Genomic DNA, 15891 nt, shown 5'->3' with positions numbered 1-15891 from the left:
TCCTGCTGCAGCCATGCACTGTCCTGCCCACACGGTGCCCCAATCCAGGCTGGAGACCATGAGAGACGAGATCACAACTGCAGCTCCACTTGCACAAGAAGGCACAGCTGCGGCTACACAACCCCACAAAAAGCAAAGCATTCCCATCCACACCCAGCCTGCCCCAGAGGCCTCCTCTACTGCCTGAATAAGAGAAGGTGGGGAGTGTGCTCAGACACTGGAGTCCTGACCGCTCATGAACTGTTAACTTGCACCCTGCTCAGTTCTGAACTACTCCAAGCAGCCATCTCCAAGACAAATTCAAGGCCTGGTCATTGGTACTCTTTTATTTATCCTTTATAGCTATAAGTGCTGTCACTACCAGTCTGGACAGACATAGATACACACATCAGCCCAGGAGACAGGATGGTTCTCAAAGACAAGAGCATAGATGTGCACACACACACACCTCCCACCCCCTGCAACCATATGAGCTGGAAACTGAAGCTGAACCTGTCATGGTTTTGGACAGTGAGGGGAGGTCCCTGCAACAGGGTGACGGGAAGTGGATTAGGAAGAGGGTAGGTAACCTGGCCTTATACTCACGGGCATTGTCTGGCTGCCATGGAGTGCGTGGATTGCTGCCTGAGCCTCTGTGTGAGATGAGAACTTTACAAAAGCACAGCCTGGAAAGGGACAGAAAGAGCACAGGAGATTGCAGTGACAGGACTGCTGTGAAAGTGCCCCTTGCATCATCATGCAAGAGACAGTATCTGGATCTCAGGCAGGGTAAAGGAAAGCCACCCCAAGAAAACGAGGAACAAAAAAGAATGACTCATCCCAAGTCCTCTATCCTGGAAAAAACGGGAAGGGCCTCAAATTGTTACTTCAATGATACACCCTGTAGACAATATCATCATCTCCTCTTCCCCCTGATTCTCTCTTCCCCAAATTCTCTATGCACTGTAGGTACAAACATTTCAAATCGCAGACCCGGACTGAGCCAACAGGTTCACAGTGACCCTGATAACTCACTCATCATGCTCTGCTTCCCCTCCTTTCACCTCAGTTTCTGCCCATCTTCCCCAGTCTTTCCTTGCAGCAGACAGCTCTTCCTGCCCTCCTCCCTGTGCCTGGCTATGATGTGCGTTTCCATAAAGACGGGGTGGGGGAATCAGTGCCCCGGTGGAAAGGAGGCACATGTGGTGAGACAGGTGAGTGCTACCTGAAGAGCAGGGAGAAAGGGCACAGCACACAGAGAGGTTCACACCTTTGCTGTTACCATCAGGTCCACGAAGCACTGTACATTCATCAATGACCCCAAATGGTTCAAAGAGCCGGAGCACGTCATCCTCAGACTGCTGCTTATTTAACATGCCCACAAAGAGCTTCCTGTCCCCTAGGGTCAAACACAGAAACATCAACCTTCTATGAGGCTTACAGTCCAAAGCAGGAGGATAGGGACACTTAAACACAAAACCGTGTAGTGTTGAAAACATGCCTGGCATGGAAATTATTTGCTGTTGGCTGAAATGCTTCCAGGGGTGAGTATGCAGGGTCCTCCCAAGCTCCTCACACCTGAAAAGGTTTCTGTGACTTCCCCTGTCCTACCCTCCCCAAAGGAAAACAAAAGATTAATAATTTCCTTCTATTCATTAGCCCTTTCCTTTGAATAATCCAACACAAATGGTAATAAGAAAAACTGCCTGTGCAATTATACCCTTATTGAACAATATGTGAAGTCCAAACGATACCTTAGCAAATACAGCAGACCAACCCAGGCAGGGTGAATAAATTCCAGGATCCTTGGCTTCTATTTCCTTTTCCTTCTCTCCAAGATCACTATTTCTACAGCTGCTATGTAACCAAGCATCTTAGCTTCAATTTGCCCTTCCCTACCCCAGTCTAACCAAGTATAGCTACTGAGTTGTCCTCCAAGGCCTGGAATAAACCCTGGCATCTTGGGTGCCACCATAGGATCAGCCAAATGCAAGACATTGGGTGAGGGGCAACGAACAGCTCCATGGTCCCCACTCTGCCCTCTCCAGGGGCATTTTGTACCCATGTCACACTGGCAAGGGGCTGGAAGGCTGGCCAACACATCCAGGACTTTGAGCTCAGGGTCAAAGGGAGAAGTGAGGATTACGGTTCTGTTGGGATGGTCAAGTGCAGAGGTGGGAAGAAAGGTGCACAGTGCTTTCTCCCCCTCTCTGTCCCCATCAGTGTACACAGGAGCCCATCACACAGGCTGATGCCATGCAGTCAAGCACAAACACACCAGTGGTTGGGGCAACATCCTCCACAGATTGCTGTGAACAGCTATTAAAAAAGCACAACATTAAAATCCCAGCCTAAACGCCAGCCCAACCTCCATTTCTGCAAGGAGACAGTTGTGCCAACTACAGAGTTAACCCTCCTCCACTGCCCCAAACATGCACAGGGAGACGTGACCCACAGGAGTGAATGTGTGAGGATACGGCTCGGGAGGAGCAGTGAGAGAGGATTCCTTATTGTTAGCGCCAGGATCTGAGGGGCTGGCTTCAACAAAATCAATGTAATGTGACACACGTCAGGGAACATAGCAAGGAACCTGCGATCTGTTTGAGAGTGCAGTGACCTGGAAAACAACAGGTCTTGGAGCTACAGCAGCAGAGCAGGCTGCAGGGGTGGTGGTGTGTACGTATGGCAGGAATGGATGACACCTTACCCATTCACACTGCCAGCAAGGCAGCCCCAGCCCCTTCCTTGCTCCCCTTGGCTCAAAGGATGGTTCCCACCCAGGTAAGCAAGTTGCCTCCCCCCCTCACTACTCTGCCACATGCAGGCACACTTGGGAACACATGCAGCAAACACCTACACATGCCATTGGTCCCTTGTAGCAAAGCAGATGCACACGCAGAGCATTAATGGACAAGCACATGGACTCACGCATGCACAAGAACATGCTTGCACATTGACCAAGCCCCAGCAGATGCCTTCAGAAGCAAACTTTCTCAGTGAGCAAGAGATGTGCAGACAGATACACTCTTCTGCCATGCAGACACCAGAGAGAGCCACCTCATACAGCTGCATCGCCCCACAGAGCCCAAGCACAGGCTGATGCAGGCACAGCTCTCCACGAGGTGTCAGATGCACACGTAACATAGGTGCCACTCTGACCCACCACCAATAAAGTGGTGCATCTAAGGATCTTACCGAGTACCAAACAGATACTCCTGATTTATATCCCTGTAAGTGGCTGAAATATATGGCCTTGTGTATTTTTAAAAGCCAGATATCCCCACCTTCCCAATTTTCATGATTCCCTGGATAACTAAACCTGTGGGAATTTCATCCCCTTCCATTTTCCTGATGATTCTTTCTACGTTTCTCCCTGTACCTGCATAGCAACGGTTGAATTTTGGAGACATTTATTCATCCGAAATGGATGAGTCCATCCATCCAAAATGTATTGCTCTGGCAATGCCCAATAATCCCCAGCCAAGACACAGGACCTAATAAACCAGGTGCTGTACAGCTGCCTTCTTAGCAGTAAGACAGCATCTGCCCCCATCCAAGGGCTGTCTCAGAAATGCTGGTGGGCAAACCAAACAAAAAATAGCACATAGAGAAGGTGAAAAATCTGATTGGAAGGAGAGTGGAAAAAAAAATGGGACTGGTCAGGAACACATTTACTGGGAGGTGGAGAGGAGAACGGAAACTAAAGGAGCAGTAGCTCTGTGCTCCCTTTAACATCACGTAGAGCCATATGTGACCCCAGTTTGGCTATGGGAGGGGCACGAGCTCTGCAGTGTTCCCCCTTCTTCTATCTTGTATCAATGATGCAGCTGCATCCAGGCCTTATTTCAGATATGGGCACCATGCTGTGGCCTCTGGACTGCAAACACAGCAGGAGTTCCTCAAAAAACACATCAACAAAAGGGAGAAACACGCTGGGAAATATTTGTACTGACTTGAGATGCTGTAAAATAATCCTCTGTTCTTTGAACTAACAAGCAAATAATTGTGGACTAAGACTTAACAGCCAGAAATGCACTTGCCTTGCTCTTTAGGGACCCCAGCAGCCTGTCTGGCTGTTTGGGTCAGGGTGGCAGCGGGGGGACAAGATAACTGGGAAAGTCAGTTATATTAGAAATTTTAAAAGCTGGAGCTCTAGGTGGGGGGAACGTACAGCTACACAGACATAATGATAGCTGTGTAACATTGGCCTTTTGCTTCTGGATTTCATTTTGTGTAAAGTGAGGTTTTTTGCAGAAGAATAGTGGGGTAACTGGTGGAGAGTGGGATAAGTGGTTCCAGCTTGGGATGCTGACTAAGTCAGTGCAAAGACCTGATGGGTACCACAACCACCCAAAGCTTAAGTTTCTGCCAAGCACCAGTCTAATGGATGCAAGAGGCCACAACTTTCCAATAGAGGCACTGAACAAAAAGCGACTTTGTCAACTTGCAATCAAATCAACACTAAACTATGAGCTACTATTTGTTTTCTCCTTCAGAGGGCCTTGAAATTTCCTGGATAATTCTTGTGGTTTCATCCTCAAACCATTTCTGTTGGATCAAAAGCATTTTTCTTTATCTTGCACTTTAAGGTCCGTTGAAGCAGTGGATGCTAGTCTCCATTCTTGCAGTTTTACTGCAGGTCTTCTGCTGTCTGACAGGGCTCACTAATGGAACATTTTGGAAGTTCTGTGTTTATGTGAGAATTTCAGCTTTTCATTTTTCAATTTGGAAGAAAAAAATGCCAGCCTTCCCAGCTATACAGAGCAAGTTAAAACTGTGATACCTTAGGGACTCTAGCTGTAAAGGCAAATATAAAGAAACACACCTATTGGTTTTGCATCTTTTCTGAATGCCTGGAACAGCAATATTAGAAGGGGATGAAGTCACTGGCAACCAAGATTTTTTTTCACAGTTATTTTCATTTCGCACAGCTCAGTTCCCAAGATTGCACATAGAAAAAAAAGGATTCAGGTTTGTTCCCCTAGGATGCCTCTTGCAGCAAGTGGGGACCTGTGAAATGGCTCCTCTGCTGCTGCTGAGCTCTCTCCCCCTCCAGGTGTTGGAGCCCAACCCATGATTTAGTGCCATCTCACTTCAGGCTGCGTCCAAACAGGGGCATTCCCCTACCAATAACCAAGCTGCCTCATCTCTCCACAACTGGGCCAGAACCCTGCAAGCCCTTTCACCTGATGTCTGCTGTCACCACTCTTAAAGCAGTTGATCCCAAATCAGTTTGCATCTTCAAGCTGCTGCTGTGGGTCACTGGCTCCTTCAGCTCCTGTCAGGACTTCTGCAGTGCTGGAAGATCTTCCCCTCCCCACTTGTAACAGCACACCCTCCTGACATTTTTCCTTCACTTTCTCTCGTGTTCTTGTTTTTCACCCTCTGATTTGCAATTTCCAATGGTGTCCAGCAACCAGGAAAATTGTCTCTGATCTCTGACTGTTGAGTCTCCATGGAAACACGCTCTGGGCACAGTCAGTCACCCAAGCAGCAGGAGGAGGGCCAGTGCAGAGCAGGCTGATGATGAACATACCACGGGAACAAGTGAGGGGTTAAGGCTGAATGCTTTGGCCATGAGAGAGAGGGGAGAGCACACCAGCACTGGACACTGCTCCTCTTTAAACTCAGTGGATTTAGGTCACCTGGCCAGCAGCTGTCAGCAGCAAGGATGAGGGAGGATGCCCACTCAAGCAGTTGGCTGTGGATGGGATGCAGCAAATCTCCTTGAATATGCAGAGAGCTTCCTTGTCTCTATCGCAGCGCTAATGGGCTTGGGCTAGCTGTCCTATCAGATTAGTGCAGCACAGTGCTCCAGGTCTTGCAAGAAGCACAGAAAAGCTCCTCTGCCCTCTCATTCCATCTCCTTCTGGCGCCCCCAGGCTCACGTCAGAGACATGAGGGAAAGGAGGAAAGAGCTGACAAAGCCTGTGCCAGAACCACAGGTTCCCCTCTGAACTAACGCAGGCAGCATCTCTTTACTAGTGAATTCCTTCTGCAGGGTGCACTAACACTGAACATCCAGATATCCCCACACAGCCTCTGCAGGGCTTGGCCAAAAATGCCCCTTTGGCACAAAAATTAGTATCTCTCAGACCAGGAGACAAATTCTGGTGCTCTAACTTCATGTGCTTAATTCAGGGTGCTTAATTTGAGAGATGTCAGTCCCTGGAGATTATAAAAGAGGTTCCCTTCACGAATAACGCAGAGAAGAGCCTCACTGATGCGTGCAGCTGTTCCCTTGATTAATTCTTAGTCCAAGCAGTTCTGCCCTGCCCCAAATCTTTCTTTCACCTCCTGCCAGTATGGGGATACTGCTATAGGGAATGGCTCTTCCCATATCTGCAAACTTGCTCATCCATTTCTCTGAGAAGTGGAGCATCACGATAGAAACCTTTGGAAAGAGCAACCTGACTCAGACAAATACAGGGTGCTGTCTTGATGCTGCTTCTGCCTCAAAAACATTCCAGTTTGTCTTGGATCCTGCGGGAGCTACTAATTTCTGAGCTCTGCAATGAAGCTGGAAGAAAGCTAGGCACGTGGGCTAGAGGGAGGCAGGTGTCCAGACTCCAAAGGCTGCTTTTCTCTATGACCTTCTCCATGGGAAGTGGAGCTGATGCCCTGACGTTTGCAGTCATTAGAGACTGTGGCACTTTACATAAGCTTAGAGATTTCAGAGTCCTGTGCCTTGACCAAAAACTTGCCTCCAAATCAACTTCCTGTTTTTGAACCTGCTGGACAATTTCACCTTAACTTGACAGAGGAGCTGAGGCATCAGAGACGTTGAGTCCCAACACATTTTGTGATACTAGGTGGCTGTGTATAGAAGCGAGCCCCAAGTAGTGCCCCACCAACAAAAGACAGACTGCAGAAATGACCTCAGTCTATATTAGACATCAGAGATTCCAGAGCTGCACTCATCAGAGAGACACAAACTGTTAAGAAAACAAAGCTGCAGTGGTCGCTCTGTTCACAGCCTGAATTGTCTGTTTTTACTGCTGTTGTGTGAGGGTTAATGTAGGGGCATCAGCTGTGCATGGGTGGGACTGGCGAAGGTAAATACACGTGTGCATTTGCCTATGGATGTGTGTGTCACGTGGGCACATGTAGGTATCTGCAAAGCAGTGCACACGTGGGACACCCGTCTGTAGGTCCATCTGCCTGTGTCTCTGTGGTGGCTCTGAGGGTTGCTACGCAGCCATGTCAGGGAGCCTCACAGTGCATGGGATCTGCCAGTGTGTACATAGAATGGTTTGGGGATGTTGAGTTATTGCTGTGACTGGCAAAGGCCTTCCTAGTCTCCTATGCTTTTTATTTTTCTTTTTTCTTTTTTTTTTTTTTTTGACTCATTAGGAGTAACCTCAGATAAAATTACACAATTTCTGTGGTGCAAAATTTTTAAATCCATGTGGTGGCAAAAGGACTGACCACCTCATGGCTGTATCCAGAAGCAATATGAGGTGTCAGTAAGCAGTCAGCTTCCTCTATCCCCGCTACCTCTGAAGGACAGCTCATCCACTCCTAATATCGGTGTCAAGAGTGAGAGAGTAAATCACCCTGAAGGCATTGGTCTCTTTTTACCATCTATGGCATGGACAAGGACCTTAAACTCAATCCCAAACCCAGGGGCTGAAGTCAGCTGAGATGAATCCAGCCCCATGTGTTTCAGGCATGCCAGTTTCTTTGGAGGCTTAAACCACAGTTCTTTTCAAAAGGAGCATGTCTATAGGTGGCACGTCTGGGATTCCCAGGATAGTCCAAGGGAAGAAAAATACCTAGACTTCAGTAAAAGTCAGGTGTGTTATCCCTCAAGTAAATAATGAAAAGTCACAGATTCTGTTTGGAAAAATGATCTGACTTAAACAGATATTTTTTTTTTTAAAAGGAGGATCACACAACCATAAATACACACGTTCATATAAAACATTATAAAATATATCTCATGTTCCTGACAGTACAATAATTGAAAGTCACTACAAACTGCTCAGAAGTGACTCCTTAAAATTTAAAACAACAGCCTTACAAATCTAAACACAGCATGCAGGATATGCTGTCCTGCAGGACAGACAGTCTGAGACAAATTCTCCCCTCCTCATTATTAAACTGCTTTCAGAGGCAGCACCAACATGCACAAGGCATGGAGAGGCAGATGCAGTAATGGAAAGAAGAGGAAAAGAAATGTATTGATAAGACAAGGAAAAGCAGCAAAACAAGTTCATAAATTTGGAAAGGGCTGGAGTTGCAAACCTCCTCCACCTGGAGGAGGCAACTGAGCTGCTGTGAGCTCTCCATTAATTAAACAGAGATTCTCCCGTTTCCAATCTTCCGGCTCTGAACTACTCAGTATATGCTGCTTTAATCAAGCTGGTCCCCCGCACGCTGACAGCGCCTCCATCTCAGGCCTAAGCTCAGGATCCTCTCCCTTCAGACACTATTTCCCCATCACATGCTATTTTCTGCAACAGCTCTTAGGCTCTGACAAGTGTGATGGGGGCTGCTGCAGGACTGAAAGTGGAGATGGCGAGACAGTTCAACAGTGATGGGGGAGGCAGAGGAGTGAGCTGCAGACAGGAAAATCAGCTTCAGAGCAGTGAGCTGAACAGGTTGAAATGCCAGTGCTGCTGCAGGGATCTGACTTTTAGTGGGCTGATCAGGTGTAAGAATGAAGAAACCTCTTCCCAACTGCTTACACCATCCAGGACCCCTGGTGTCACACGCCAAAGTGCATGAACGTCTGCAACAGTGACCTCCTCGGGCAGACACTGTCAGGCTAATCATACCCTCAAAGGGCTGGGAAAGAGAGCGGAGTGGGCAGCCACATTATCACCCTTAGGACCTGGGGTGCTCCCAGCTACCTGCTGCACCAAGCTGAAGGCTCCCCATCAGAGCCTATCCCTAGACTCTCCTCCTGCCACCCCAAATCCCTGCCACACACAAACATCCACTCATACAGACTGCGGGGAGGAGGACGGCCAGGTCAGGACTCTATCTCTTTGCTTGATCCCCCTCATGAGCACAAAGCCACCAAAGGAGAAACAAGGAGTGATGACAACTACCTCCACGGCTCTCGCTGTCTGCGGGTTTCACTTGAATCGGGCGCGCCATCTGCAATGAAAGAGAAATGCAGAGGGTTAGAGCTTGGCCCATACCTGCCTGGCACACAGTGCTGATGGCAGTAGCACAAGGATGCCCATTTCTGCCTGCTGTGCAGAGCAGGAGAGTGGCAGAAGGGAACCAAGACATTGTGATGGCAACCAGAACGCTTGGAGAAGGGATCACATGGATTTCAGATTTCTCAAAAGGAAACCCGGTGTTTTTCCCTGCTCAGCTGCTTCCCTCCAGGGAACAGGTCTCCCAGAAATGCCCACCATGCATAAACCTCCACCTCCTCAGACACAGCAAGTGGCAAAGAAAGGACTCCAAGGAAGCAGCTCATCACTTGAGCCTGAACAGTGGTCAGGGTGGCCCAAGGTGAGACTATGCCTGGAAGCTCTTCCTATGCTCATCCTGACTCAGTGCAGGCACGTTCACCTCACCTCATCAAGCCACTTACTTTCCTTGCAGGGGGCAGGGAAGACTGCCTCTGAACTTGGCTAGGAACAGTACAGCAAGCAGGTGTTATGTTTCCCCTTCCCCAGCTCTCACTCAGTCAGAGTTCTGTGCACCAGAGTGGCTCTACAGAAGGGTAGTGCTGCTCCCCAGCAACATCTCCTGTCCACAGGGTGAACGCTCAGGTTGAAATTGAAAACTCCTCTCCTTAGTTGTGGAGAAGAGCTGTTTAGCTCTCTTGCACCCATTAGTGTCATCAGCATTAATCCAACCGCAAGCAACAGGCCTGAAGGATAGCTTAGCTCATGTGATATGGGGACTCTCCAGGTAAGACAGAAGAACACTTCTATCCAGGAGTAACTGCATTAAGTAACCCACAGCTTTAAATGATTTGCAAAGCAGGGCAAAACTCTCATCTGCCGGAAGGTGTGCGTGTCCTGTGCTGCCCAGAAAGGCAGCTGACAAGCTGTAGCCTCCTTCCCAGGCTAGCAGGATCCAACTGAGCCAGAATCTCCTCCGAGGAATAGCATACAAGGCAGATTTCCACATTCACAGCATATATCACTCCCAGAAGCTGACGGTGACTTGAATCAGTGGCATTCATTAAAAAAACCCAATCAGAATATCGCAGGTAAGACCTGCACACAAGTTACAGGTCCAGGTATAGTCTGCCTCCTCTCTTAGGAAAAGCCCTCAGGAAAAACAGCAACAACAACAAAAGAGAAAATGAAATCAAACCATAAAAGTGACCAATGGAAATGTGTTTAGGAGCCAACGTGCAAAGTGGAGACTGCTGTCAGTCTTCAAGTGGTGGCTGAGCCAGACTGGCCAGAAAACAGAGGCAGAGCCCACATTCACAACAGCTGGAAGAAACTCATGAAGTAACTGCAGTTCACAGGACAGAGATGGCAAACAGAAGGTGACAGCTGCTGTGGCACAGCACACTGTTGCTGAAGCCTGACTGCTGGGCACGGGAGAGCACTTGTGGCAGCTGGGGGCTGCGAGCTGTGAGCTGGCTTCCACTGACTGGTGAATCTCAGGCAGGATGAGCAGAAGCTGGGACCAGCCCCAAGTGATACCATCCCTGCCTCAAGGAGCGATATGGGGCTGCTTGTAGAGCCAGAGACCGGCTGGCAGCTCCCCAAAGGAAGGCCAAGCTGCTGCCTTGCTCCATCTCCCAGGACTTGCTGCGTCGTTTAGGGGAGAAGGAAAGGGTGATGGTCCCTTTCCCACTCTCAGATGCATGGATTTGCAGAGCTCCTAACATCCTGCTGTGTCACCACGTGGCCCCAGCACGTGCAGCACTGGCCAGCCTCTGGGCTGCTGCTCCCCCCAGGAGCTGTCAAGGACCAGGCATCTCTTTCAGCCCATGAACTGAGTGGGATGTAAGGCAGGGGTTCAGCAAGATCTGAGAGGTGGTGGCTCCTATTGCTGCTCACAGCCTCTGGCAATAGGCCTGTGAGAGCCAAGGCTGAGGGCAGTTAAAGCAGCAGGCTGGGTGGGAGAGGGCAGGCAGCCCAGATGTGTGCTCAGAAGAGAAGGCTCGGTGTGGAGCCAAGAGGGGCAGCTGGCCACCTCACTCCCCACTGTTCCCATAGCACTGAGAAGTAGCTTTGTTTCTACCCAGAATGCAAAACCAGGATGAAGCTAAACAGATGGGGAGGGAGATGGAGGGACAGACTCGGATCTCAGCTTCTATGAGGAGCAAATCCATCTGGGGGAAGGAGGGAGGAAGGGATGCCATGGAAGCCAAGAGCATCACATCCCCAACTGAGCATAGACTCACCCAGGGATGCTGGGGCTGAGGTCTTGGAGAAGGGATGGAGGGAGGTGAAGGAGGGGGTTAAGTACCTGAGGACATCTCCGTGTCCCCTCCCCCAACAGGGCTGTCACTCCAGCTCACAGCACCTCGGGTAAAGGAGGTGTTGTCATGGAAACGGTTATTCACCACATGGAACTTGACATTTGTGGTTGCCATGGAAACCAGCTCTTGGGGGCATTCCCTCTGCTTTGCACAAAAGAGACGTTTTGATTTGATCTCTGGGGAGGGGGCCTCTCTACCCATCTGTCCATCCCCTTCCTTCCCCCCATCCCAGGGACCACTACGCAGCCGAGGGTGTAGTGCAGGGCCTGCCCCTGGGACCATAAGCCATGGCTGGCCCTACAGAACCTCGATGGGGGAGTGCACCCCACAGGGTCACACACCCACAGCAGGGCCATGGCACGATGCCTGCAAGACAGCACTGGCAGCAGAGGTGCCAGTGCTGATGCCAGCACAATGACGTGGGTTGGTACTGGTGCAAGTCTGGAAGCAGCGTCTGGCTGCGGAGACAAGAAGAAGCAGGGCTGCCTAGGGCGAGACCAAGCACATGAGCTGTTCTGCACCCCACAGCTGGGGCCACAGCTTCTCTCTTGCCCACCTGACACAGCACCTGGCAGGGCACAGGAAGAGTCACCCTCTGCCAATGTCAGACCAAGCCCTCGGTCAAGGGCTGCCCATCTCCAGAGACCTTGCCAGCTCCAGTGACTTGGAGAGCCACTCACTGAACTGAGATCTGGTCTCTGGGTTGGTCTTCATCTGCTCTGGAAGATGTGGCTAAAGAGGAGAAAACAAGACACAAGACATTTGTCCGGATGCTGAAGCTGGGAAAAGAGCAACAGGGTTCTCTGCCTGCTGCTTCCTGAAATGGGAGGTTTCCCATCTGATGCAGAGGCAGGTATGGTCCACCTTGGAGATAACAGGACACCCAGAGGCTTCCGCAAACAGGGCACTGCCACTTTAATCCTTCTAAGTCCCACGTTGCCATTAAAGATGAACAAAATATCAAAAGCTTCTCAAGAAGCAGTGTGAGCCTACAAATGCAAAGAGAGTCCACAGTTGCTTTAACTCAACAACACAGGTCACAAGGCCTTGAGAAGTGTCCCTGTGGGGCCCTGAACTTCGTATACAGATCTCGGGCAAAGAGCTCTGTCCCCTACAGGAACTCAACACACAGAAAGGATGGTCAAGCCTTATCCCTTCCATTTGAAGAAGAAAGAGAGTAACAGGACAGCAGGGAGGTCACGCTTCTGGCTTGCACAGCAAACTCTGTAAATACAAATTCTTCTTGCCTCCAGTCACCACCTCAAGCTGCACAGTAACCAGAGAACATACCTGACTAAGAAAGCCCTATTTGTACATGCCCAGCTGAGCCCAGAATGCAACTAAGTCAGGATGCACCTGCCTTAAATTCCAAGTGCCAAGTAGATTGACAGGCACAAACATGCATGCCTTTACCACACATGAACACAAACATGTGAACACACATGTTGCATGGAGAACTTGAGCAAATTATTTATGAGCCTGTGTCTGCCTCACTAGCTGAGCTTTATTTTTCTCATTAAATTATTCAGCTGAGCATTACTATTCTTCATTTCTGAAGAATAGCACATTAACATTTAGCACATGCTGTCAGGTCACCATAGGCCAAATGTCCCCCACTTCGAGTCCCTCACCCCCCACACCTCATGGTCTTTCCTACCTCCTGCTAATGACAGACTAAGAGTTGTCAGCTCCACGACCCACCGGATTCAAGAAACCTTCTGGAGCCACATGCAGCAATAGACACCAGATGGGCAGCACACAGGAGGGGGCAAAGCTCCCACTGCCTCCCTTCAGCTTCTCCCTCACATTTGCCCTCCTGGCTGGATGCACACCTTCCCTTTCCAAACACAGCCATGCTTACCCTCCCCAGCCCACAGCTCTCAGAGATGATGTTTCTCTGTCCACGTCGCCCTCCTTCTTTCAAGCACACAGCCTTTGTTAGCTTGCTTTCTTTGCAGTTACTGGTGGGAAGCAACTGGCCAGCCTGATGGGGTCACGAAGCTCTGCTGACCTGCTGAGCATTACATGCTACACACAAAGCACAGCAGCCACATCTCCTGCATAGCCCTCAGGGAACAGGGAAGAGATACCCAATGGTCAGAGAGTTACTGCAGCCCAGAGGAGCCTAGAGTTTTCTAGGGAAGAGGCAGGGGTGAGAAGCTTTGTTGATGAGTGTCTAGATGACATCCTACCCCATCCCCAGCATCTGGTTATCATCAACCAGGAACTGTGCTCTGTTTGGGCTTCCTCCCTGCTTTCAAGGAAATGCTCCCCCACCCTCAGAGCACTCTTGGGATCAAGGATCTAAGGAAAATTCCTGGCCCTGCTGAAGTCAGAGGAAGCTTTGCTATTGGTTTCACCAAGACCAAAATGCAACGATTCTCTCACCACGCCCCAAAAAAACCCTTTGGAAGGTGAACTAGCTCCCCATATTTAAACGGATACCCAGCATGAGCTGTCATCTCAGCAATCTGGTAGCCATGTTCTCCAAGGAGGAGCAGTGACCCCTAGCTCTCTCGCTTCCTCAGCTTTCAAACTGCAAAAGCTGGATAGAGGGAGAAAGCCCCCTGGGACTGCAGGGCAAGCCTCTCTATTAATTAGGAGTAAGTGATGTAAAATAGCCCCTCAGGTGCAATGCAGGGGAACCTCATAGTGTTAAGTGGGTCAGAGGCAGAGAGCATGAAACACACAATGCAGGCTGGCTGGCTCCTCTGGGACGTCAGGAACCAAAAGGCATCCAAGGCCATTGGCAGAATTAGGTCCTGGGCTCTTAGACTTTGCAAATTGTGGGCTGGTCCTCTCTGGCCAGTTAAAAATGCCATGCCTGAGTGATCACAATCATTTCTAGCTGTGTAGAGCATAGAAATCTGAATGCTGATTTGCTCATTTGGTTGCTGTTTCTGGTCAGGAACGCAAGCAGTGATGGATTGGTGCCAGTCTCAGTGCTCCAGTCTCCTGCTTGCATCTTTCCACTGACGTCTCAGTGCACCTCAGGCTTATCCAGAAAAAACATCCTTTCCTAAAAAGGGGGAGTTGTCTCACACAGAAACATGAGCAATATTAGCACCAAGCACCATTCCAGCACAGCTCTAAAGGCTGCATATGAATTCACTCCATCCAATCTCATTATGAAGGAGACAAGGATAATTATGAGTACTGTGTTCCAGGTGAAGGAAACAAGGCACACAACAATGAAGGTCATGTAGGAAGTCTGTGACAGAAGCAGGATGAGAAGTCCAGAGTCTAAACCACACAGCTCCCACCTGCATAACTAAGCCATCTCTTTTTAAATGAGCAAGGAAGACTGTTAGAGGACTTCAGCCAACTGCTTTGTGTCACCAGGGAGAGGACTCATAAACTCCAACTCTTCTCACAAGTTTCTTTAGGAGGTATTTTCCCTACCTGCAGTACTGAGGGCAAATCAGACAGAGCAGGGAAGTTACCCCCTATCCCCACCAAAGATCAGTGCATGCAGGAATCAGCAAGCAGACATCTGAGCAGCATGCAGACCACAGCCTGGCTGCTTCACCTCTTGGATTCTCTGCTGCACTGTGTTCCTCCTCTGTTAACACAGACATCCTTGTCCCCACTGTAGCTAGTGCTGCTCTGGGAGGAAGGCAAGCAACTCACCACCGTGACTCAGAAAGCCTCTGGATCTCCCTGGTATCTCTGTGGAAGTGACAGCACCATTACTGTGCATTCACATCAGGCAGGCAGCAGGGAGGGCAGCCCAAGAGCCATTACAGCCCCCGTCATGTATGTGACTGTTTGGCAGACACACTTCAGTGCAGCCTCTCAGGACTCCACGGTCAATCTGTGCTCACGCGGCTCCTTTCAGTGCACCCCAGGGCACTGCATCAAGAACATTAGATGATCTTCCCTGTTGCCCTGATCTCTTCTTGGCACTTGTGATTAGTGCCACTGAAGGTCAAAGGAGCTTTTAGGTGAGAAGAGGAAAGTGCCAACTTTCTCAAATCCTTTTCTACAGGTGCCAGGACAACAAGTTTCCCCAGAGGCAACAGCTGGGTGCTCAGGCCCATAGTCCTGCATCAGCTGTAGGATCTCGCTTCAGCAAAGACAGGGTCTTTCTGTCCTCAGCTTGCACAAGAAGGCCCTAATCACAGGAAATCACAGGGGCCACTCCTAACTCCAAGTAAGGTGGAAAGTGCTTAGCAGGCCTACGGAAATCAGGAATAAGACACAATGCAATGGGTCACCAAGTTACTCTGAGCAAGTGCAAGAAAGCTGCAGAGGGGAAAGCTAGGAGCACTGCCACGCTCAGATGGCTTCGACCTCAGCTTGCACAAGAAGGCCCTAATCACAGGAAATCACAGGGGCCACTCCTAACTCCAAGTAAGGTGGAAAGTGCTTAGCAGGCCTACGGAAATCAGGAATAAGACACAATGCAATGGGTCACCAAGTTACTCTGAGCAAGTGCAAGAAAGCTGCAGAGGGGAAAGCTAGGAGCACTGCCACGCTCAGATGGCTTCGATATTTCC

General features: G+C 49.6%; 1 protein-coding gene across 1 annotated transcript in view; it reads right to left on the bottom strand.

Annotated features, from left to right (window-relative positions):
* Positions 1 to 15891, bottom strand: part of LOC104525825 (CUGBP Elav-like family member 5) — a gene marked incomplete at both ends in the record, with an annotated part of 21988 nt that overhangs the window by 595 nt on the left and 5502 nt on the right. The window contains 3 exons of the mRNA XM_010169084.1: positions 586 to 665; positions 1250 to 1378; positions 9036 to 9084. Coding sequence (XP_010167386.1) covers positions 586 to 665; positions 1250 to 1378; positions 9036 to 9084 — 258 coding nt within the window. The remainder of the gene's footprint in view (positions 1 to 585; positions 666 to 1249; positions 1379 to 9035; positions 9085 to 15891) is intronic.

This window comes from Antrostomus carolinensis, unplaced genomic scaffold (genome assembly GCF_000700745.2).
Source record: "Antrostomus carolinensis isolate BGI_N321 unplaced genomic scaffold, ASM70074v2 scaffold29165, whole genome shotgun sequence".
Taxonomy (NCBI): Eukaryota; Metazoa; Chordata; class Aves; order Caprimulgiformes; family Caprimulgidae; genus Antrostomus; species Antrostomus carolinensis.
This window is presented reverse-complemented; position numbering and strand designations above follow the sequence as displayed.